Below are 26,063 nucleotides of genomic sequence, written 5' to 3'. Positions count from 1 at the left end.
TCTGGTCTGATTATGCAGGCAACGCAGAAGCTTTTCTTGACACGAGGTGGTGTGTGTGTGTGTGTGTGCATTAAGAAGGGAATAAGTATGCGTGTGTTGAGTGCGGAGGATGAGGAGAAGAGACCAAAGGCAGCAGCTAAAGAGAGAAGTGGCAGGAAGGGTCTCATTAACCAAGCAACGGAGGGGAGGAATCAGCTGTAAATGTTGGCCTAATACTTTGAGTAGCAGACTGTGAAACTGGCAAAGGGGAAACACACCGAGACACACATATACAGAATTATCACACATGCTACATGTCTTCAACAGTATAATGAGGAGTTGAGTGTATCCCTGCATATATCACATTATAATGAAGACTCCAGACTCCATATATTGAAAGGATGTCTGTATTTAGAATAAGGTAACAAGGTCTCTTAGATTGTAGCCTAGTTGTGAGCTGTGAGACAGGGATTAGAGGGCAAGATAGATATCCAGTCTTCCCTCTTTAAGGGAGGACAGAGCAGGTCTGTACACAGTGGAGTTAATATGTATTCTCCACTGGACATTGTATTTGACTTTTTCAAATAAATAAATGCCTGTTTTCTACCACACAATAGTAATTCAACCTACATCGAGTTCATGAAAGCTTTTACATGCTGTGGTAAACACCTAGGAGGTCTTTCTTTCGAGGGAAAAATCCTCGGCTGCACAAGAACTGATGGGTTTTATGTTCACAGAAGTAGAAAGAGAGGTTTGTTTGGAATAAATATTAGAAGGTAGAAGAAATCCACGCAGCCACAGTCTACACTGAATGTCTCTACTATTACAGTATGTTGGACATACAACAAGAACAAGAACTTTGCAGATTATCACTTTAAACAACTGTCAAGAGAGCTAAAGCTTACACCAAAGAAAAATGCTAATCTCTACATTTGACGCTGTAACTGTGTTCCGAGATTGTATATCTTCATCATCATAGCTACAAAAATTGAAGATGTAAATATTGATTTCTTATCTGACCTCTGACCGCGTAATGCTTAGCCAATCATTGAACCCAGACATGTGATTTGTCATCAAGGTTGTGTTGTTGTGGTTTAGTCAAGCTCCACCACACAGTGTTTCATGGCAGCACTGGAAGACCGAGCCCCTCGTTGTGTGGTCAATAACATTGATAACAGCTCAGTGGCTAAATGGGCTGCAAATGTGTTCCATAATCAATTCCCTGATCTCAGCTGAGCTCAGCCTGGGCCAAGAACGAGAAAGGGAAAGAGACAATACCTCAGTTTAATAGCCTTTCTAGGGGGATGATGAGGTATTGTGCACAATACCTCATCATCCATGGGAAAACACATTGGGAAAAAAGAGTTGGCTAGAGCTTTAGCAAGAATCATTGTGTATGTGTGTGTATTGGGTTTGTGTGTGAGCATCAGCGTGTTTATGTTGCTTCTTGTGGGTGTGATTTTGTATTTTTCTATTTTCTCTGTTTCTCTCTCTATCTGTGTGTATGTCTGTGTGTGTGTGTGTGTGTGAGAGAGAGAGAGAGAGAGTATGTTTGTGGTATGGCTGGACATGAAATATTAGAGAAGTATCTATTGAATTGTGGATCTCTCCATCCTACAATATTGATGCGGGGATGGCGGTCGATTTCCAATTATGCACCGCTCGTGTTAAATCATAGCATGAGATACTGCTGTAGTTTCCTTTGTTAGTCACACGTTCACTGGCACACTGACTCTCACTGACACACACACACACACACACACACACACACACACACACATACACTCAGTATACAAACACACACTGATAACATCACTTGCCTGAAGTGGCAACTGTTAATGAGCCAGAGGAGATCCACATGTCTCTCTCTCTCTCTCTATCTCTCTCTCTCTCTCTCTCTCTCTCTCTCTCTCTCTCTGTGTGTGTCTCTCCCTCTCTGTCTCTCTCTCTGCTGACTGTAGCTAGACAATGTTAACCATCTCTCTTCTTACATCACCATTGGCAAATAACTTTCACGAAACTGGCACAGGCTACTGGTGACCATGTTTTGAGATGCAGGTGGTGTGTATATTAACATGGGCAATTTCTCATTTTAGCTTGGCAATTGTTTGCTCCGCTGCATAAAGTATAGTGAAGAAAAGAAAAAAAAAGCTGTGAGGGAGAAACAGGTTGATAACTCAGTACATACTGCTAAGTGCTTGGGGGAAATGAAGTGTGTTCATGTGTGGAAGCAAGACACACGCACACTGTGTGACCCATCATGCATTGCAGAGTGCATGCTGTGCACCACTGACTCATGAGCTGGTCCGTCCCTACAGTGATAGCGCTCTGAAATAAGAGATTAAATGAAGACAAGCATGGTGTGAATCACTTTTCCTTTGTCTTTCAGCTCTGACTGGAAAAGACTTTGAGTGTGTGTGTGTGTGTGTGTGTGTGTGTGTGTGTGTGTGTTCACCCACTTCTGACTTCTATGCATACAAATAATTGTTGTTGTTGTTTGAGATATTGCGCTGTAAGTGTTATGAAAAAGCTCTTTGCCCAGTGCAACATGAAGTCATCATCTCCAGACAACATTGAGGGAGTGACTCATGCAACAAGTGAATGTTAGTCATCACATAATCACAGCTACTCTCAAAGTAGATGCAGTCGGGTAAGGATGTCCATTTGTATTCTTTTGATTAAATTTTCGCTCCAACCTATTGTGAAACACCGACTGTTAAATATTGTCTTTAACAAACAAGCAGTTGATTGCTTTGTTTTTTTTATTTTATTTTTTCTAAAGAAACACAAGTTGACATAATAGACTTAATCAGTGAAGAGTTAATCACAGTCAGAGGTAGGGAGGTTGAGGCTGTGGCTATGAGTTAAACTGTATATTCACCCTCACCCATGTGTTTGGAGGAGATATTTGTGTGCTTGTGCCTTTGAGTCCCTCCCAGTATTGATAAAAGGCAGATGATTCATCGCTTTATTGATACTGTAGGACATCAATGTGTCTGACGCAGAGGGCATGGAAGCGGAGGATGTGTGACTGTACATTTTGTGTCGGTGTGTGTGCGTATATCTCTGCATATGACAGGGTGTCCGCTGGTCCTTGAAAAAAGATTTAAGGCATAAAATAGTATTAAAATGTCTTAATTACAGTAATTAAAGGTCTTTTTTTGTGCCGCATGTCCACTTAATCGAGAACAGGGTTATTAGTAGATTCAGAGCTTTGATTAGCTATGTTCAGTCACAAATAGGCTGGTTTGTTCCTTAATTCTGGCACTAAAACTGGTTGTAAATTCAATTCCAGGTAGCATTTAGAAGGTCTTAAAGCATGCAGACACCTATGACTATCTGCAGACATGAGTCCATCTGTCTTTCTGTCTGTTCACATTATGGAGGGAACGAGCAAGCAACAAAAAGAGGTGAAAAGACAGCAGGAAGAGAGGCAGCTCTGGTGTGTGAGAGGATGATAAGGGGCCCCATCACACAAAGACAGGCTGTGACTAATGTATGTTTGTATGTTTGTATTATATGTGACTATATAGGCTGATTAAGTCTTCGTCACTGAAAACTTCCTCTCCTTCTTGATTCCTCTTCTTCCCCCGTCATTTCGCTTGTCATTGACAGTTCATCCTCTGATCTCACACGAGGGACTTTATGAGCGTATCTCGGAGTTGTCTCCCACTCCCATACGTTCACTATAGTTAGCAAAGCGCTGACTGACTGACTGACTGGCTGACTGATTTCTCTATTATCCACTCTCCCGCCTGCCATCCTGTCTGCCTGCCTGCCAGTCTGAGTGGGTGCAATTATAGTGCCAGGCGTAACCATGCCAGCAAGTGGCAGTAATGTTTTTTTTTCTGCTTCTGAAATGAATTGGATTAAGATGAAGTAGGAGCCGAAAGGCAAGACAGAGGCAGAGTTGGAGGATGTTTGACACACACACACACACACACAAGATGAGGTAGAAAAAGGGAACTAGATGTGTATTTATTGTCATCCCCCGTTACTGGATTAAGTGCTTTTACCTTGAAGCCATTTTGCTAGGTTGTCACTATTGTCACTGCTCTGTTGTGTCTATTAGTCTGATTGGGAACAGGCTGTTTTATTGTGTTGATATGGAAGTACACGCCCCAACCTTTACTTAATTGAAAGTTGTCCAGCGTTCAATTTTACTTGAATGACTTTCATGGGGACTGCGTGTCCAAGTAAGTGTGTGTGTATACAAGTGAGTGTGTATGTATACGTGCCTGTGTGAACTTACAGTGTGTGTGTGTGTGTGTGTTGGGTGGGGGGAGCTTCACTTCTGCCTGGGGAGGTGTTTGCAATTAATGAAATGCAGCTCTGCCACCTGCTGCCCTAATGTCACTGGGATCTAGAGGCCAACCCTGAGGAGCAGCATGAATAATTAACCATGGAATGAAAGAGGTGGGAAGTGAACTATGGGAATATGGGAGTGTTGCCAGAGGAAGTGGATGACAGACAGACATAGAGAAAGAGAAAGCAAGGGCAGAAGGAAGTTTTCGACAGAGAGACGGTGAGAGAAAGAGACAGAGAGCAAGTGAGGGGAAACAGAAGGAGTGAGAGACAAAAAGGTGGACGGAGCAGGATGTCCGACTGATCTGGACACTGGTTTTCATTCTAAATAATGAGACTGGAGATTTTCCTGAACTATAATCCTGCAAACTGATTTTATGATGCAGACAATGTGAGCCATTTTCATAAGTTGTACTGAATTATTGATTTATTTTATATAGAATTTGTTTATTCATTCAAATATCAACTTCACTCATTTTACAACTGCAAATGCACAGAAAAGCATACCATATCCAAGTAAAAAATATTTTTTTCCCCCACAGATATGTATTTATATGTATATTAATAGATCTGAGTAGGATATGCATTGGCAGACATTCCTTTTAAAAAGTCTTGGATATTGGACCAAAATAAATAAAAGTGCGTCATACTGTTTACATGTTTCTACAGTGGCTGTGTATGTCACCATTATGTTTTTGGGTATTGGTGTTTGTGTGAAACTTGTGCATATGTTTGTATGTGCATGTCAGTGGAGGAAAGTTGAAAAAAAACAATTTAATGGAAAGAAAAGGAAAAGCACAAAGTGTTTGGAGTTCCAGCCAACAGCTTGCTCCACAGCCTGCTCTGCCCTGTGATTCAGCCATGGCAGATTATTCACCATCTCACACATGGTCACTCAACACAATCATATACTCTTCTATGTGTTGCCATTTTGATTTGTATCGTGCCAATCTGAAAGGAACCCAAGGAAGATCTTTATACAGATAGAGGTCAAGGCATCTCCGCACAGTATTCAGCCAAATGTGTCTTTATAGTAACTGCACTAAAACATCACAGAATGCTGTGTGCGTGCGTGCATGTGTGTGTGTGTGTGCGTGTGTGTGTGTGTGGAGGAGGGGAGTAAGTGTGACCCTAGAACCTGAGGCCCTGTGCTTTTCAATTAGTCACAATTAGTTTAGCTTCACCAGGTCACCCAGCTGAGCAAGTCAATAGCAGGAAGGTTCCGGCAATTTCTATGGCTGACTGCATAGTCAATAGTCATTTGGGGAGGCAGACTGTGCACAAAGCCTGCTTCTTTGGCCTGGATGGTGTTCCAAGTGTCCTTAAAACAAAGGTCACCAGTATACCCTTGACCGCAGCATGCAAACTTTAGCTCAGAAAGTTTTTAGATATGAGTCAGATATTATACTAATGACTCATGATATCTATTATTTTTAGATGGCCTCTCTACTAGCTTTTCTGAGGGTCAGCAAACACGGCTCATAACTGAATGATCCCCAGGTTGTATGTAACAGGTTGCATTAAGTATTTGTGAGTCTGGTGGATGGGGATTTATCGTGCTATCGCGGTCTCTGGCAGCATACCCAGTGTGTCTTAATTGAAGGTATTTGTAAAAGAGTGTCGTGTGGCTTGTACGTTCAATAGTGGCCATGAAAATGCTGACCAAGCTGCATTCAGGGTCTTCTCTTCTGGAGAGGAGAGGAGAGGAAAGGAGAGGAAAGGAGAGGAGAGGAGAGGAGAGGAGAGGAGAGGAGAGGATGGGTGGAATGGGAAGATAAGGTAAAGATAAAGAGGATAAAGAGGAAGGAAAGGAGCGGAAAACAGAGAGAGGGTATGGTTTTGAGTGTGAAATGGTGCAACAAAATGTCTGTAGACCCCCACTGAAAAAGTGTGTTTTTGTTGTTGTTGTTGTTTTGTGTGTATGTGTGTGTGTGTGTGTGGGGGGGGGGGGGGGGGGGGGGGGGGTACACTTGCTTGTATGTATGTGTATGTGTAAGTCTCTGTGACTTACAAAACTAGACCGGCAAGAGTTGGGCTGAGAGCAGAACAGAGTGCCTCCCTGTCTATTCCTGAGTTTATTTCCCCCCATTGCTTTGATTTCTGACATGTGTGTTGAGGCCACACACAGCTCAGCCACATGCACCAGTGAGTTTTCTAGAATAGAAAGAAAGACAGAAAGGAACATTGCTTACAACTAGTGTCACACAGTCTCTCTCTCTTTCCTTTTCATTGGCCTTATTAATACTGTGAATCCCTCTCTCATACGCACCGTTGTTGCTCCCGCCGTGCTCCTGTTCCTCGCTGCACACTGCTGCTATCAATGTTTTATTGGCTGCCTCACACTTCGCAGGCTCCTCTGAAAGCTCCTCATACATTTGTAATTTGTGTTGGCTGTGAGCTGCTAGTAGATTCATTCTGTTCCGTGTACCTTGGGGAAAAATAGAAATTAAATGGCCATTTGTATGTTGAGTACAAACATCCAGTGTGTGGTTGGGAAGTCTGGCAGTTTATGTTTGTGTTTGAGGATGTGTTCTGTTTGTGTCTGTGGAGGGACTTTGGTATAGAGCCTGGGGAATGAAAATGACCTGAAAGTGGTGGAAGCCTCTCAGCCATATCCCTCTGGAAATTGCAAGTAAATTATAACTACACAGTCTGAAGTTCTGTCAGCAAGATGTTGAAGCTTGAGGAACTTTAGTTTGTGCTCTTTAAAAGTTAAGGGGAGACAGTGTAGTGTGATTGAAGTTCTATAATCTGCTATTCCTTCGACCCACCACACTACATAGAGACTTAGTTGTCTAAACTGCTCAAATAATTTCTATGCTGCTCAGTCCACACTCTCAGCGAACATTTAATCTGTGCTTTAGCGTCCGGGTCAGGCTGATTTCAAGCATTTCCTCTTAAGAAATTTGGCACATCTATCTGTCCAATCAAGCCTGGCTAACCACCTCAAATCCTGATGACAGTACCATCATCAGCCTCTTTTTCTGGGTCACTACATATTCATGAAGCCCGCAAGCACATTGTGGGTTGTTTTTAGTGACAACAACAGAGAGAAGTCTTTTGGGATTGTGATTCCTATCAGAGCACAGCTACCAACTAGGTAGCAGCTTAACTCTCCCAGCCCCTGAATATGTATGAGTTTTCCCCTTTGTGGCTCTGGAGCAGGTAAATCAACCCAAGTCAACAAAGACCCTCTATTCCGAAGTGCTCTGTGGGCAGATTTGTAGCATCTTGTAGGAGTTGAATATCTTCAGTTTTTCCTTGGGGACCAGTGAATTAGAAGGCAGGGACTCACAGGAACAGCTCAGAGGGGATGGTGGTGGTGGTGGGGGGGGGTCTTTGAGTGTTGCCGTGGCACCGGTGATGTAATCGCCGCTGTCGTATCAGGAAGCCTTGATTTGGGTCACTGAAGAACATCTTGACCTCCTCCTGTACGCAGCAGTCGCAAATAGTGGCAGACACTGACAGATAATGAGAGGGCTTGTGGTGAAATACATATGTTAACATAAATGTATAGGAAGAATCCCTGTCTTATTTTCAGGGCAGTCACCCAGTTAATCAGGACTTCCTCCACACACAGGGGAAGCTAGGGCAGCACTGGTTTTGTAAATCAATAAAATTGAATGGTCCTCCAGTTGTGGGACCAAGAGTGATGTTGATCAATAGAGTGCAGGGCAGAGGGCACAAGGCAGGTACACATCTTAATAATGTTGATTTGTATGTGTCAGACATATCCTCTTACAGGTTAGGTGCACAGATGGACTATAGGGAGCGGCCAGTCCAATGTGCACTCTAAAGCATGGTAAATATAGAGTATGGCAATCTAATTTGGAAAATAGACTGATTTGTTCAGGGAGTCCGATGGGCATATGGCCCATTCATTTCCTACCTTTAAAAACAGTCCTCCCATTCATTCTCGTTTACAGTCATAAGATATAGTTTTTACTTGCACAAAGCCCTGTCATCAGTCAAACTGAACTTAATTCGATGGCAGGTTGGGTGCATCCTGCTGGAGTGTTTAACCTCTGTACATCCAGTTCTCAAGGCAGAGCCAACCTCTGCCCTTGGAAAAGGCAAGTCCATTTGGCAAAGCTAGACTCCGCTGTGAAGTGGAGCAGATCGAAGCAGAGATCACAGGAATGTCTCACAAGGATTGAGAGATAGAGGGAGAGGAGGAGAGGTAGAGAGGGGAAAGAGGTAAGCCTCTGGAGGAAAGAGGCCAGCTTCATTAAAAGGGTCCAGAGTAACATGGAGACATGCAATATTGATGGAGAGAAGGAGAGGAAAGTGTGGAGTGTAGATGAGAGGAAGGATAGAGAAGAGGAAAGAACATCCTTTAGGTGTCTGACCAGTATAAAGTAACCACTTACACTTAGAAAAGTTTGTCAATGTACTGTGTTTACTCAACCCTTCACCATGACCACAAACACACACACTTGCACACTCGCATAAACAACCTGATTTTATTTCATCCATACACTGAAAAAATGCTTAGAATTAGGAATAGCTGATCTACAGAATCATCACTGATCTTCCCTTGCTTTTATTTTCCAGAATAAAGTCCTGAGCATCGATGGAGTGAAGGTGAAGCTCCAGGTAAGAACTGTTACGCTAATATATAAAAATGTAGGATCCTGTTTCCAGCCCTACCTGTCTTCCTAAGTGCTCCCAAGACTGACCTATTTTAGCTTTAGCAGTCTCTGCTGTTTACTTACTTACTCCACAATTGATGTATGTGCCTAATCTCACAAGATGAAGTAGAGCTCTGCTGGCTGCCTTATTCTGTAAAGACAATCAATGTCCTTATTTAGAGACAAAATAGCCCGTGTAAGATAATTGGGCCTTATCCATCTCCATGAATCTTCTCAAGGCTATTAGGCCATGTATTTTCTCCCCCACCCGCACTTCATTCACTCTGCTGGCACCCATACTGAGAACAACTCTGTATTGTTGTTTGTTTGGTATTTCTGTCAAATGGAGCTGGTAATTATGTGAATCATTCCTAATGAACATAATTAGGGGTTGACAGAGGTTGGTGGAGCAGGCCATTGCTCTGTGATGTATTCATTTGGGGTTAATTGGCTCAGAGTCAGTTTGCAGAGCGGCCTGCAGCGAACAAACTGGGAGAGAGTTATTTTTCCTCCCGTAAATGCCATTCCTCATTACTGCCACTTGGATCCTGGGGGGGGGGGGGATCAGGAAGCACAGCCAGCATCAAAGCTGACATGGCTCATAGAGAGAGAGAGACAGAGAGAGAGAGAAACAGAGAGACAGAGACAGAGAGAAATAGAAACACAGAGAGAGAGAGAGAGAGAGAGAGAGAGAGAGAGAGAGAGAGAGGGGCAGAAGGGGAGATAGACAAGAAGCAACAGCTTTTCATTCAAAAACCAGTGCAGTCATCCTGCACAGACCTGCGATAGTGAGAGAAGAAAATGCGATTGCCACCGGAGCCAAATTGTGATGAGAGATAGTGCTGCCTGATGTGAGAAAGAAGGACTTAATTAGCTTTGTTCCACTGGGGTTGGACAATGGGGCAAATGGGCAGCGACCATAGCTGATTTATATTCATAATCATGACCCAGGCCTTGAACCCAGCCACCCAAGTAGGAATGATCGGGGAAATAGAAGCAAAGTGAAGTCATCGAGGACAGTCATTAAAAATGAGCGCATAAGCGTCTATCTATATTTGTGCTGCGAGCTTAAATTTTGTTCATTGTCTTATTCATAATAGTACCGTATATCTCTCGTTTTCATAATCCAGAATTATCCAATATCGCACAGTAAATTGAATGGAGGTCAGCAGCGGGTCGAGCAGGCTGGAGGAGCGAACAGGAGACTTATTAAAAAGACAGGACCTTACCTTCCTCTCTCATTCTCTGCAGATCTGGGACACAGCTGGACAGGAACGATTCCGCAGTGTCACTCATGCCTACTACCGTGACGCCCATGGTGAGACACACACACACACACACACACACACACACACACACACAAACATACACACACACACATATACACATAGACCTGTTAGATTCTTTTTCTTTTCTGTTTTTGCCCAACTGTAACATAAGCACCATCACCAGTTGTTTTTAAACTACAGAGAATTCACTCTCCAATTCCTGTTACTCTTCAGGTTACATCCAGTTTTTATTTATGTCTTAATATGCACATGACAGCCACATTTAATTCAGCCATGTTAGATTTATGGTGAAAATTGCATTGTGTCTGCAGTGCAGTTTTAGTATTACATCTTTGTATTTTACCATTCATTGCGCATTCAGTGGATTGGGTCTGAATGCTATTATATAAGCAGATGTTGCATGTCCCTTGCATGTTCAATGTCTCTTTTTAGTGTGTATCCATTATTTATGATGTGTGCATTATGTGAGTGGTTCGTGAGAGGTGGAGAGGGCGCCATAAAAGGCATAATCTACAGTGCATCCCTTTGTGCCCATAAAGGTACAATGAAATAGAGTACAGGGGAATTCATGTTTATACTCACCGCTCTGCCATGAAAATAAAATTGCTATACCGGTCATAATTCACAGTCGTGTTAGTGTCTAGGTGTGGATGAGATCAGTTTTTCTCTCACTTTGCAGTATTACGAAGCCCTGAAGTCTTCTGACTCTTCTCCTGGGATAGAAGGACAACACATTCAGGATTTATGCTCTGATAAAAATGTAATCAGCCATCGCAATAGGATGAGTGTGTGTGTGTGTGTGTGTGTGTGTGTGTGTGTGTGTGTGTGTCTGTCTGTCTGTCTGTCTTTCTGTTTGTTTGTCTGTTGTTATTAGCTATGCAAGTTCAGTCAGGAAGCTCTAGCTGGCCGCAGTCCATTGGTCTCTCACAAAGCGGGTGTGTACAGCAGGGCTGCCATTCACAAAATGCATGTATCCAAAGCCAATACATCAAGACACATAACCTGGTGTAAGAAGCACAAAGGCTGGAGACCTGAGAAGTGTCGTGTTTATTTTTTTTTTGATAATGTGGCCGCTGTGAAGCCCTTTGAGACTGTAACTCTGATTAAGGGTTATACAAATGGAAATGGAAGTGGAGCTGACCAGAAGTCTTCCCGCTCTCACCCGGGCTTAAATGCTGGTATGGAACATATTAATGTGTGTGACAGTAGTAGTTTCATACTGAGAATTTTTTTACTTATTTGTCCTCCTGAACATTGTCACAGCTCATTTTATCAATCAAGTCCAAAAATGCCCAGGCTTTGTTAAATCAGATGCAGCATTTCCATTCTGGGCCAGGTCATGATGCAGCAATGCAAAAGCACAACATGATTATGACAGTGTGATTTTTATTATAATTTATCTGTCCCCTTTGATGATGAGGAATTATGCAATTGTATGTATTAGACAATGTTTCCTTTTATTGGAGACATCCAGGATGCATCTTGAGTGCAATGTGTTGCTCAAACTATTTGTTTGTATTGAGAAAAAGCTCTGTGAGCTGAAATTATAAACATCTTGAGAAACACAACATGATTGGAGATATCCCTTTGCACTCATTAACCACTAACCATTAAAATAGATGTAATAACTATAGCATTGAGTAATATAAGTAAAAAAATTGCATTAGTTCAACCTGGGGAAACTACGCGTTAGGGCTCTCCCTTGCCGTCTTTATGCTTATGAGATTGGCTGCTAATAGATTCTCCGGAGATCCCAGACACTAAACAAACTTTGATTGACGTGATTTGGACAAATAGTCTTTGAGAAAATGTAAAAAAAAAAAAAACTTGACCTCACTCAATGGGAGTACCATTTGCCCTACTGTGCTGCAAACAGCCACCTTGATACTTCTCACAATGACTCACAATGACTGTGTGTCTGATGCAGGTTTAAACTCAAATGTTTAAATTTAAGGGAACATTTATTTAATTATCTCTGTCAAAAGTTAAAATTGATTTATCCATGTCTTCAGAATTTGTGGTATATTTTTAGTAGCTCATGTCAGTAGCCTAGGTATTAATGAACACCAGTATGAAGTCAGACACTTTCCATGGCCTCCCCAAGTTACCAAATCTTGAACTTTCATGGGAAGTAGGTTTCTACCTCCTTCATCCCTTAAAGACCTGGAGGCTTTCCCTCTTGAAGAATGGTCCAATATCCCACTACACACAGTTCAGGACTAGTATGTCATTCCAAGGAGACTGAAGCTTTTCTGAAGTGAAATGGTGGCCCTACTCCTTATTTGGGACTTGATATTCACACATTGTTAGGTGTTTCCATTATTTTGTCCACCCCATATGTATGGAGAATGTGTCACCTGGTTTGTTAATCTCTAGGCAGGAGGCAGTGTGATCAAAGGGAGGTTTTACCTTCTGGACCCAGTTCCTTTATAACGTCGATATAATCCATTTAAGCAAGGACAGGTTAGTGTGTGTATGTGTGTGTGTGTGTGTGTGTGTGTGTGCATGTGAGTGTGTGTGTGTGTGCATATCTGTGTGCATGTGTGCGTGCATGCATGCTTTAGAGTGTATGAATGATCTGCACCCATGTGTTATCCTCATTATGCACGTCATGGTTTGGCAATTTGCCTGCATAATTACAGCAGCAATTATCTGTCTGTTGCCCAGAGGATAGGAAGGGGACCCCAGAGGACTTTTATAAACCCCAGTCACAGGCAGTATGTGTGGGATCACATCTGCCTCTTAAACATCACCTCTCTGGAACTTCATCGCCCTTGACATCCCACTCTCAGGACTTTTGATTACTACTATGAAGCTCATCACAGGAAAAGTTCAGGCAGCTGTACAGCACAGAGCACAGTGTGAGCCGTGTCCATCCTAATGATCAGAGACATGATCCTTAGTTAAAAGGTGTCTTGTTCTCCACAGCTATTAGGCAAGGCAAGGCAAGGCAAATTTATTTGTATAGCACATTTCAGCAACAAGGCAATTCAAAGTGCTTTACATAAAACATTAAAAGCATCGAGACAAAAAGTGTATGAATGCAGATTGACATGAACAGATGAACCCTAACGCCTATAGTTTCTTCTACACAGGGAGTGTTTTGTTCTAGAGCTTTTTGGTGTCTTTTGAAATGCATTGCTTTAATGGTGTCCACTTCAGGTACATAATTCCATCTGAGTCCATCTTAAAGTGATTTAAGATGGACTCAGAATTAAAGAAAAATAAGTACCGCTACCAGCTCCAGCAGAAGCAACACTTGTTGTTTCAGAAAAACGGAACTCTCCAATATCTGTAACTTGCATAAGAATTATTATCTCTGTTATATATTCCTTATCACCACTTCCACCACCAACACTGCCACCATCATCACCATCATCATCACCACCACCACCACCAATAACAACATCTAATTTCTACAGAGCTCAGCTGTTGAATGCTATACAATTTTCTTCGCCTTCACCTCCACCTGTTTCAATGCCTCTCTACCCCTCCTTCCCTCTCCACAGTCCAGTTTATCAGGCTCTGAAGGCCATTCACTTGTTTTCAACGACTTAACAGAGCTTGAGAAAGCAAAGGTCACCATGAAATCGGGGGCCTTTGTCTTCACTGCATGGCAGGCTGTACTCTACTCTGCACTCCGCTCACCAACTAACCTGTCTATTCTGAGAGCTGGAGGGAGAAAAGAAATAGAAATAGCAGCCTCTGTTACTGGGGAAATTTTTGGACTTTTTAGACTTTTCAATTTGTGTGTGTGAGTTTTGCATTTATTTATATTCCTCTGAGACTATGTTTACATGTGTGCAGGCCATAGTGTGAATGTTGAAAATTCTAATTTATTGTTGGCTCTTTTTGGATTCATGAAAGCTTGACGGGCTGATGTAAATGCGGAATTGCTAAAAAATCTCCTCTGGTTATGTTGTCAGTCCTGACAGCGGTATCAAAGTGAAAGGGCTCCACTCATCACTTCAATAGCCATGTAAATACCAAGCCTACAGATTTTGTCAGGAGTTTGTCTAACCTGAACAACTCCCTATTTCAGCAAAACATTTTCAGGCAGCTTTTGAAGTCGACATAGTGTTGTGTATAAAAAGGACCACTGCAGTAGTTTTCCCAGCTTCGACTCTTTTGTTCAAACAAAGACACGCACATTTTGATCTGCCTGCTGCTTACATATTCTTGGCTGCCAGTTTTGTGCTTCCCAAAACTCTGAAAACAAACTCAGGTTCCCTTCAGCAAAGTGCACTTTTTCATCCCTATATCCCAACTGTGAGTGGATCATGTATAACAAGCAGTCATTCTGTATTGAAAAGCAGGTTTCGGAGTAAAGCCCTGGTGACTGCATGAAGCTGTACTGTACATCAGTCAGCATCAACCTGCTCATATGAAATGGCCCCAGACTTTGGGCAATGCTGCGCCTTGAGATTTATATGAAGTGGACTTGATTTTATTGCTGTGTGTGATAGAAGGCAAAAATGAAATAATCATCAAGTGAACATTCTTTTCTCTTTTGTCTTTTGTCATATATATTGGTACTCATTTTTCTCCACAATGTGGAAATTATACAGCCAAGGTGGGTGTAGGAAGATTAAAGGTGCAATAAGTAAGATTTGTAATGCCCCCATAGCACAAAATGACCATAATATATCCGCAGGGGTTTGAAGGGGTTGTTTATCAATACCAATTACTCAACAATTACTTTGCCCGGTGCCAGGAATTCTGGCTTTCAAAACTCACTTTCCAGCCTATACTCTCTCTTTTGGAACAACAAAAAATTATATAATAGTCAAAAAAATTAGGCTATTGCATTACATAATAGGCTTTTATTCAACATGGGTATTGAAAAAGTACTGTTTTGGTACTGGTATTGAATTCAAGATATAAGTAACAAAAACTTTCAAACAATACACTTCACCAGACAATTCTGATGGATTTCTGCTCTAATAAGCTTACTTGTCTCTATTGTGAAAATCTGACTTTATTATTTATATCAATTACAGGCTACCGTTAAGTGGTGCCAGAGACCTGTCGATGTTGCATAACCTTGGTCACTGAAAGAGGTCAATAAAAATATATTGATTAAGTGTAGTGACACAGTACCCACACACAAGCTCTCTCTCTCTCACTCTGTCTTTTTTCCTCATTCTTGCTCTCACACACATACATGCACTTGGAAATACTTGCCAAGTGCACACAAACCCATCTACACACACACACACACACACACACATATATATATACATGCAGACATACACTCCACCATGAAGCCAAAGCGGAGTATGATAAATGGAGCTGAGTGTTGTTATCTGCCATGAGCCGCAGGCAGAGAGACAAACGGACTCCAGAGCCAAAGCGCTGCTGCATCCAGAGAGCCGATCAGTGTGGGAGGGTGGAGGGACTCGGTGAGCTAGCAGAGGCTCTGGAAGTGATACAATGAGAGGGACTGAGAGTAGCAGAGATGATTATTTTAGATGTGTGTGGATAGGCAGTGTATCTGCTGTGTGGGAGAAAAAGTGTAGACAGCCATCAGATATCTTTCAGCTAGTTTTTTTGTGTGAAAATTTTGTCATCACCACAGAAAATATATGGTAAAACAGTTCTGTTTCTGTTCCGTTGTATCTTCTGTTCTATAGTTCTTATGCTTAGCTTAGCTTAGCTAAGCTTATTTATGGACAGAGCAGAGTGACAAAAAACACGGTGATGAAATAAGATAATAAAATATATAATAGACACAATAAAATACAGAAGAGACGCAAATTACTAATTTGTTCAGGTGAGATGAAAAGAGGGGTTAAAAAAATCATCTAAAAAAAAAGCAAGAGAAGAAAAAACAAAAATCAACATAAGAAGCAGAGTCTAAATGACAACAGAGACAACATGGTGGAACAGTGCAATCCTTAAACTGACAAGGCAAATAAAAATAAGAGTAAATTAAAAGCCACCAGATGCAGGAAATGAAATCATAGTTGAATTGAGTGTGGTAATGAAGGGTGTGTGTGTGTGTGTGTGTGTGTGTGTGTGAGGAAGAAACACACACCCGTGCACGCATCACGCACTTCTCTCACATGCCCATTACCGTTCCCTTTGTGATCTTTGTTTTTCTCTTCCCTTGCCTGTCTTTTCATCCTCTTCATCACTGTCCTTGTTGTTTTCTCCTTTATAGCACCTTACCAATTTAGATCTGTCTCCTTTGTTGACGTATTGCCTTTCATTCCCTTTCCCGTTCCCCCCTCCTCATCAAGTCTCTCTCTATTCTGTGCCCACAATCTCTGATCATCTGCTGATTCAAACCTCCATTTCACTCTTCCCCTCACCAGTGAGCCTTCCATACACTGAGGCTGTTTGATTGAGTCCAATTGTGTCAGAGACTTAAAACGACACAAGTATATTTCACACAGTCTGTAAATAACTGATTTGTTAACGCTTGTCTCTGTTGTTAACATTGTGTATCATCAATTTTAGTGAATGGATGTCTTATACAGTGTGCTCCCTTAATCGGCAGAAACCGTCGCATCACAGACACACCACACACACACACACACACACACACGCACAAAGGCATGCATGAATCCGCACAGACACACACACTCTTAACCATCAGCCACAGCAGTTTTTGATCTTCCGTGTCCTGAGTTCAACCAGTGAGTGATGAGAGATAGCAAGAGAGTGAGAAACACCTCGAGGAAGAGTCTTGCAGAATCCAGTTTTATTACATAGCTGTCAGTCTGCATCATCCTCATCTCTCCTGGGCCACATCCGTTCTCAGCTCCCCTGCCTCTCGAATACCTGCACTCTCTGTGGGTGAGCTGCTCAGCACATAGATAGAGGGGCATGGACTGAGGCATCTCCTTTTTAGTTCAAAAAGCCCATTCACTCTCATTTTCTCGTGCAACGCAGCAACTGTGTCACAGGTGTCACTCATGTTGTAATGTTTGATAATCAGTATTTTGTTTTTAAATGCAGCTGGCACAGCAGCACCTACAGAACAGCACCTGGTAGAGATTCAGGGCTTGAACACAGCTTGCCCAGTTGATGGACAGCCTCTCTAACCACGGCGGCACCCTGCCACCTTGTTAGCGAAGATTACAGCTTCCTCTCAGGGAAGAATCTGTTTCCAAGTCTCAAATCTTGAGTCCTGTGCGTGCCAGCATTGTAAACAGCAATCGATCGATCGCTATCGATTGGGCAAAACCAAAGGTGCATACTTGATGAGGATGAAGTATTTCTACCACGAGAGTGAGTTTAAGTTCCCAGCTGTGCTCCCTTTGGACACTTCGTGTACTGCAGTGACAGGTCATCAGACTTCTTGGTAACAGGCTATGATGTCCAGCTAAAGCCCAAGGTCCTGTCTTTGTGAGCCCAGGCTGCCTTAGTGTGAGGCAGGACTTTGTCAGGCCAAGGGAGGGAACAGGAGCAGTTTACCGCTCCTCATGTGCCCCCTCATGAAACTGAATAATAAACTGAATCTCTAAATTAATTGAAAAAGGGAGGTGAGAGGCCAAGGCGAAATAATAAATTGAACATTTGCTGAGAACTCCTTATGTCATGCAATGAGAATGATGAAAAGATTCATAGTCATGGATTTTTATAAGATATACTAACTATTCTCTCCTCATTTTCTCCCAATTTCCTCTTCCCCTTTTTCTTAGCTCTCCTGCTGCTGTATGATGTCACCAACAAAACATCTTTTGACAACATACAGGTAGGTTGCTCTTTGTTCCAGCTGTGAATGAAAATGGTATATAATCACTGAGGCCATTATGGATGCCTACGCAGAAGCCTCTAAGTGGTTTTGTGCTATAGATCTGGCAACCTTTCTCTGTCACTCTGTCTCACATTCTCCCTTTTTCATACAGTGAATCTTTCTGTTTTTTGGGGGGGGGGTTTTCATAAATGTGTTTTGCTATATCATTATCTTATATGGGAGGCATGGAAGATTTCCAAATGACTGCTGCTCCACCTGTGACTCATACAGAACAGTGGATATGAAGGAGATTTGGCAAAGAAGGAAAACAAGAGATAGCAGAGAAATACGGTGGTGTTAATGGGGAAAAGAAAGAAAGGTGGTGTTAATGGGGAAACAAGGCAACAGTAAATATGTCAACCCCCCCCCCCCCCCCCCCCACGTATGATGATGCCCTGGGGCCAATCAGTAGCAATTCCAATCAATCAAGCATCAATTAACCCCCACTGAATAGGGAATGAGTATATAGTATACCGTATTTCCTCTAATATTGGCCCGGGCCTTTATTTACCTCAACTGCAGAGGCTACCGGGCCTTTATTGGAAGCAGGCTTATATTAGAGACAGGCCTTTATTTCAAATTTCCGCTGTTTGATAAGTATATTTGCTCATATTTTAGTACGAAGCCTCCTTGTTTTCTGATCTGCTTCTGTTGGGGTTCGTGAGTAGTAGCCGTTTTTTTGTTACTGCAATGCATTATGATAATTACGGTAATCGACGACGGCACGCTCCAGAGACTTCCGCCGGCTGAGCCGTCTTGTGACATACTGCCATCTTGTGGAACTTGTACGTTACTACAAACTACAGTTACATTATGTAACAGGCACCAGGAGTTTACCGGTATCAACCGTTGTTTTTTCCTTTGTCTTTTTCCCCGGCCTGTATTTGGGGCCGGCCTTTATTTGTTCGTGTCGACCACGGCCCCGGCCATTATCGGAGACCCGGCTTTTAATTGACTACCAGCCACTATTAGAGGAAATACGGTAGGTGTGTCTCCTTAGTGTATGTACCAAGTTTGATGTTGATAGGTTAAAGAAAAAAAAACAGCAGGGTGGAAAACCTGCTTTTCAAGACAGGCAGAATGTCCAATATGGCATACATTCATGGTCCTAGAAGCCTAGAGTAAGAATAGCTGGATATGTGCACCAAACTTCAGGTCAAGTGAACTTAGCTTGTTAAAATTTCTAATTTCAGCCTGTAATTGCAGTACTACCTCACTTTGGCCAATCAGATTGATTTTGTAAATGTGGAAATGCAGTGGCAAGATGCATCATTGCCCCAGGTTTTTGTCAAAATTGGCTCAGTGGGTGTCTAAGATAATCACGCATAACGGATGAACGAATTTCTGGATGGTGTAGCGGCCTCCTTGGGACAATCTGTGTAACTTTGTAATGGCGAAGTGGCAAGATTCAGTGGCAAGATCATTTGTGGAAAGATCATTCCCCCAAGTTTTCGTCAAAATCAGACCAGCAGTGCATGAGACATTGCATGTGACAGACGGATGAACAGGCAGAAAACAATCAGTGGTCCTCTCTAAAAAGGTGCAGAAAGAGAATAGGAAGAATAGGAGTGAAGGAAATGGTGAGGGAGAGATTGAGTGAGATTCAGTGAGGGATGGCGGGGTCAGCTGTGACTCCAGTGTATCAGTAATTGGCATGGCAACCCTGGCCCCAGGGGAGCTTTTAATGCTTGTTCCTACTTTGGCCCTGAGCAGACTTGAAGTCTCTTTCTCCATCCCTCTCCCCTTTTCAGACTCTATTTCTCTCACTCCAGTGTAGTCTAATGCCTGCAAAGAAGGGAAGAAAATGACACAGACTGTGACCAATGAGCATGTCTACTGTAGTGAGGAGCATTTATCCTTTTTTTAATAGAATATTTGCAATATTGTGAGCCATCAAAGTATAGCATATAATTTCTTCAGTATGCAATTTCAGCACTGAGGCCATTTTAGAAACCCAAGATCGTCCCCAGAGACAGTCGAGAAGTTAAATCCGCCACCTCTGTGTGCCCTTGTTGGCCAGAACTTTTCTCCTGTAACTGTATCTCCCCAACTTTGTCTTCCGTTCTGCCTTCCAACTGTCTAAATAAATACTAAAAGTGAGCGGTCTGCCCACTCTCCTTTAAAAAAAGAAATCAAGATAAATATACTTTACCGTCTGACAAATTAAGTGTTTGCTCATCCAGAATGTGACAGTGTTCACTGCCTGGCCTTTCCAACTGTCACCTATACCTCCAAAAATATAACTTCAACAGAGAAAGGGAGGCTACATGCTGGTGCAGATAGGTTAATGTTCTGGCTGTACGCACTGTGACAGCAGGAACACTGGAACTGAATTTATAGGATGAGGGATGAAACTGATAAGAATTACCTGACCACTCATGCAAGTCCAGTATTGACCAGTATTTGATTTCCTACATAACCAGTTAGACTGGAAAAATAGTATAGTGAACTGAAAGTAAACATGAAAGAGACATTGGATTATAAGATTGTAGTATAGAAACTGTGCCTTGTGTGCATATAGCTTCATTAAAAATGGGTTGTCCATTAAATACACCTGTGTGCATGTGATCCTGTATGATAAAGGCATCTATGCCACGATGCATTGGTGCGTTTTTTAATCCTTGCGTCATGCATTAGGCACAATAATGAAGGCTTTTTTTTCTAATGACAGAGATGCCTTGGATTTTTTGTATGTGTGCCATTGAGATTGCTCAATTCTCCAGAAAAGTGCTTCTAATGAGCAGCTTTCTGCTCTACACCTGATGGAAGCCATGCAGCGTTCCTGTTTTTCTGTCTTCATTAAAGGGTAGGTTCATTTGCGTCAGCACAGAAACCTGAAGTGAGCTAAGTAAAGAAGCGAGCAAGAAAAGAGTGATAATTTGAAGTCAGAGATGTGCAGAGAGCAATATCAGCAGGGGGGAGTGAGAATTGAAGATAGAGCTGAAAATTGAAACAGTAAGAACATTCATCCCTAGTACCAGATATACCAGTAAAGGGCCAGCCAAACGTTTTCTTCTCTCTCACTTTCAAATCGTTCCCACAAATCTTCTTAACGTTTAAAGCATGAGAAACATTGGCATGAGAAATTTCTATGCTCATGGAAACTGTTACTCACGATAGCTTAATTCAGATGCTTTTACTGGGTTGAATTCTCAGTCTACTGGCCCTGGTGGTGAGTGATATTTTAGCTATACTAGCTTTTTAGGGACTGTTCCACCTTATGATTGTGAGAACAGGTTAGTGGTGTGTGTGTGTGTGTGTGTGTGTGTGTGTGTGTGCTCGCTCGCACATTTGGAGTGTGTGTGCATGCGATGCTTCATGCAAACACCACAGAAACTCTTTCTTTTGACTGGATGAGTGATTGACACAGTGTCTGGCAGGTAATGAAGCAGTCTAAAAAAGTTTAGACCAGCAGTGAGTGAGACGCCTACTTACCACAACAACATCGTTAACAAGATAAGACTTAGATAGCTAAAGGACATGGATATACATATGTTTTTTCAAACTTTCCAGTACCTCCGCTGAAGAAGGCCTGAAATAAGATGAGTGCTCATTATGAGGAAAATAAGAGGGAATGGGTTTTTTCTTGATAGCTGGAGAAAGGTGCTGCTGTGTAACAACAGGGATACGATGTGGTGTTCAGCCTGTGAAGCTTCCAACTCGTCCAGAAAAGGTCAGTTTGAGGTGAAGTTAGAGAGTAATACACATCACAAGAAATCCGTCTCTCAGCTCTGTGACCTGGGGGTTCAAAGGGTCAAAGCCAGGCCTGCTGTCTCCATGACAGAGCAGTTGCACTCTAAAATAAAACCCCCACAAGTCATCAAGGGGGGATTCTGCTCACAAAGGCCAGTGCTTTGGCAAAGCACAGCCATTCTGGATTTTGAGTGGATGTGTGTGTAAATATGAAAACTGGCTGATTATAAAATTAGTATTTATAAGCAGGGTGTCTACAGCCCCTTAGCTATTTAATTTAATATAATTTCTGATAGCCTAGCAACATTGTGTATGTTAATTTATCCTTAGTTAATAGAAAATCGTTTAGTCAATGATTGGGAAGGAGAAATCGTAACAATTGCTTTCAGCTGAATTGCTATTGTATTATGAACTGTATTCGGCCGGCTAGTTCATAAAATCCTTAAGTTCCATGCCTGAATAGCGTATATCAAATCACCAGAACAAGCTGCTACTTTCCCCCACTGTGACTTTTCAGTAAGGCCTGTATTTACCCTGCCACTGCTCGTCCAATTTCATGAATAAAGAACACCTCACAATTTGACGTTTGTGAAAGTCAAATAGGTAGTTAGCAGTTAGGACCATGAAATGGCAGTATCTCAGAGGCATCGATCATTTTGAATTTCCTCCTCCGTAGTGCCACAACTGTCAGAGGGACTGAAGCTGTGCCAGCGATGTCACCATGCCATCGTACCTGCTGTTTACCTCTGAGTAGTAACTGTGCTCTGCAACAGAAGGGGGTGGTGATTTTCAACTGATTTAATTGACAGGAGGCCTTCAGAAAAATAGCTATTAGAGAGTAGCAAAGGGGCTGTAGAGGGAAGGAGAGATTGTTTATCGCCACTCACTTCAAAGAGGGAAATAAGGTCCAGCCATCTGCCCGGAGAGGAGAGGTGCTCCTTCAGGCCCAGGTGTGGACAGCGGCTCACAGAGAGGGAGGGAGGAAGGGACGGAGATGGGGTGAGTGGGTGAGTGCTGGGGAGGCAGCGCCAAGATGGGGGAGACAGACTGGTGTAAACAGCTGGCTCTGTTGTAGAACTGAGCCTGGACACCCTGGAGGTGTTACCAGAGGGGAGGATGAGACTAAACTGATAGCCATCCTAGACAATACCTCCCGCCACTTCATAAGGTGGACAGCTATTAATATTCATAACCAAATTTGCATGTTCTGCATGTGTTATCAACATCTGTAAAGTTAATATATTTGGAGGGTGTGTAGTTTTAACCCTAACCCTAGACACATACAGTATATATGAGCACGTTTTTGAACATCATGTATAAAGTCTCACATAGTTTTTCTTCACATTCTCATATTCCTTTGGCATTTGTAATTTATGTAAAATATATATATATATATGTATATATATATATATATATATATATATATATATATATATATATATATATATATGTATATGATGTTTTATAGTAATTTGTCAGGTGAATAACACATTACAAACAACAATAAGCCCACAGCATGCAAAACATCAAAGGCAACAGCAGCAAAAAGCAATAAAAACAATAAAGACAAGACAATTTCATACTGCACATATTTCATTCCGTTTTATCTCAGTAAGTTCTACTGCTTCTTCTGCTGCTATTTTGCACACCATGTTAATGCTGTAATCCACACTTTTTATATACTCCCCATATGCTCTATTCCCACTTATATTCAATTTTTCTTTGTTGTATCGTATACTATTTGCTGCTGCTATGGCCCAATTAAGAAAACTTTCTTATCTTTTATAAAACACTTTTTTCCTCCAAAACCAAATTAGGGGTAATCTAAGTAGGCACAGATTGACAAGTCCTTCCTTGCCCCGTTCTTCCTTTCTCATCTCCACATCCCTCCACCACTTGCATTCAGTCAGTGTCTATTACAGCAAGAAGGTACGCTGGCAAGCTACAGATGCCTGCTGGCACACCGCTGCCTAACGAGCACTAACTCATGTTAATGAATGCTAATGGTGATGAATGCCACACTGAAGGAGAGGGAGAAACAAAAGGAGCAAATCCTTCTCTCCTCCTCTGCCCTCAATCTCACTTTTCTCGGCGGTTTATCACTCTCTCCCTTGCTAGGAGGCGTTTAGGCAATACAAACGCCAATGCCATCAAGGAGCTGTCCATCATCTAGAGGAGGGACACCTAACATCCAGGGTTAGAGTTGCTCAGTCACTGAGCAACTCTAAGGAATTAGTAAGAGGAATTGCTCTTACCTATGTTGTGAAATACACTAATTACTAATGCACTAACTACAAACTATTGGCTGCTCATTCTGCATTCAACTGCACAATATACTGTAGTTGTGGTTCACATGGTTTGGAGATGACCCATATGTGTGTGTGGCACATTGCTGTGCTCTGCCCAACAAGGTTGTGTTTTTTGAATGATTAAAAGACAAAAAAATCCTTTCTTTCCAACTGTGGAAAATCTGTGGCTTTCTCTCCCTTACACACACACTCCCCTCTAATTTGTGTATTTGCTTGAATGCTTGTTTGTGCACATGCATATGCATTTCAAGCTCCAGACTGCATCAGAGACTGTCAGAGCTATTGAGGTGTTTTATCCAGTCGACTGTTGTCAGTACCGTGAATAAATCTTTGGCTTATTAAATACACAATGAGGAACATTTGTTACTTTGAGCCATTATAGTACAAACACACAATCCATTCAGTAGTGCAGTAAATGTCTTCTTGTCAGAGTTAGAGCTTGAGGGAGAATATCAGAGTCCATTTAGGCTTCCACTACGCCTCGTTTGTCTGGGTTATGCTGTTAAAATGCAGGCTGGCTCCCGCGGTGCCATCATTCAGAGCCAGAATCTTTTTTGATTGATGAGAGTTGTCTTTTTAGAACAGAAAGATTTGGTGCTTTCTATCTGTCCATCAACTTGCAGTTCCTGATATACAAAATATAGAAAGGGCAGCAAGGTGGCCTGTAGAGAAATGGCTCTTCAACCTGAGGATCCTGGTCCAAGCCCCTCTGTTGGCTGCTGAAGTGTCCTTGAGCAAGTCACCAGCTCCAGGGTTGCTGTTTTGTAGCTGAAACTGCACTCTGACCTCCCTGGAGGAAGACAAGCAAAAAGAGAATTTCCCAACAGCGATCACATTACATTATCATTGATCAGCATTCTGGCACTGATCCAAGCGAAGCAGCTTCCTAAGCCAGAGTTCTCTGTTTCATATTGACTGGGCCGATCGATGGCTCCAAAGTGAATTGGAATTCATTTTCTCTGAATAATGTGTGTGTTGTTTTTTTTTCTTTTGGGGGGGGGGGGGGGGGGGGGGGGGGTTGCATCCAAATTGAAACATCCCTACTGCTCCATTATTGAATAGTCTGGGTTTCATTGGATTCATTGGACTGGCCGACAGTTAAATGATGCTTCTTTGGGCCCTATCTTACACCCAGCGCAAAATGACAAAACTTTGTCATTGCTAGTTTCTGAGCGACGCAGTTGTCATTTTCACGCTCAGTGCCCATGTTGTTTAAATAGCAAATGTACTTGTGCCCATCTTTGCGCCCATGGGCGTGTTGGTCTTAAAATGAGGTGTGGTCAGGCGCATTGTTGGCGCATTGCTATCATGAGGCAGCGGAAAGCGATTGCGCCATTGACCAACAAAAACCTGGTCTAAAGTCTGGCGCAGTATTTTCCTGCTATTTAAAGAGCGCATTATTCAGATAGTAAGATGCGTCTTTCTCTCTCTCTCTCTCTCTCAAACACACTCACACACAACGTTATCATGCAAAATAGAAAAATAGGATCATCTACTATGAAAATTAGCACTTTACTTCGTTCCTGACATGTATTTTGTTGCCAGATTGCCATATGCTTTCACCATTTCGCAATGCCAGATGCCAAAAACTACGTATCCCTCTCATCATTACGCAGTGCCAAATGCGCAACGTACATGTCCCGTTAACCATTATCACACATTGCCAATTGCTAAATACGCAACCTACAACCAAGAAAAACAACAAAGTAAATATGTAAAAAGCACAGCCCAACAAAAAGTCATGAAAATAAACTGCAAAGGCATCTTACCTTCACCTGACACACACACACATCGCCATCGCGCACGAGCAGATCCGTTTCCTCAGCAGAAAACCGTTCGTTTCTCCAACTTGCCGAATCCGCCATTTAAATAGCAATGCGCCAAGGTGCAAGCGCACCTGGCTCTTAAAGGGAATGGGAGATGACACTCTGATTGGTTGAGTTCATGTTACGCCCAAAACACACCTATGATTAATTAAGGGACTTAGTAGAACCCCTTTGCGCCTTGCGCCTTACTTTGCACCCACATTGTGCGTCGTTTAACTAGCAATTTGGATTTGGACACGCCCTAAATGCACTTGCGCCATGCGCTTTAGACCATGCGCCATGGATTG

General features: G+C 42.3%; 1 protein-coding gene across 1 annotated transcript in view; it reads left to right on the top strand.

Annotated features, from left to right (window-relative positions):
- The window catches only part of LOC139644517 (ras-related protein Rab-26-like), a 59,646-nt gene that overhangs the window by 10,423 nt on the left and 23,160 nt on the right, over nucleotides 1-26,063 (top strand). The window contains exons 3-5 of the mRNA XM_071519890.1: nucleotides 8,839-8,880; nucleotides 10,167-10,233; nucleotides 17,854-17,906. Coding sequence (XP_071375991.1) covers nucleotides 8,839-8,880; nucleotides 10,167-10,233; nucleotides 17,854-17,906 — 162 coding nt within the window. The remainder of the gene's footprint in view (nucleotides 1-8,838; nucleotides 8,881-10,166; nucleotides 10,234-17,853; nucleotides 17,907-26,063) is intronic.

This window comes from Centroberyx affinis, unplaced genomic scaffold, assembly GCF_046629955.1.
Source record: "Centroberyx affinis isolate AG114_WGS23_722 - 3 ecotype Tasmania unplaced genomic scaffold, CSIRO-AGI_Caff_v1 ptg000748l_1, whole genome shotgun sequence".
NCBI lineage: Eukaryota > Metazoa > Chordata > Actinopteri > Beryciformes > Berycidae > Centroberyx > Centroberyx affinis.
This window is presented reverse-complemented; position numbering and strand designations above follow the sequence as displayed.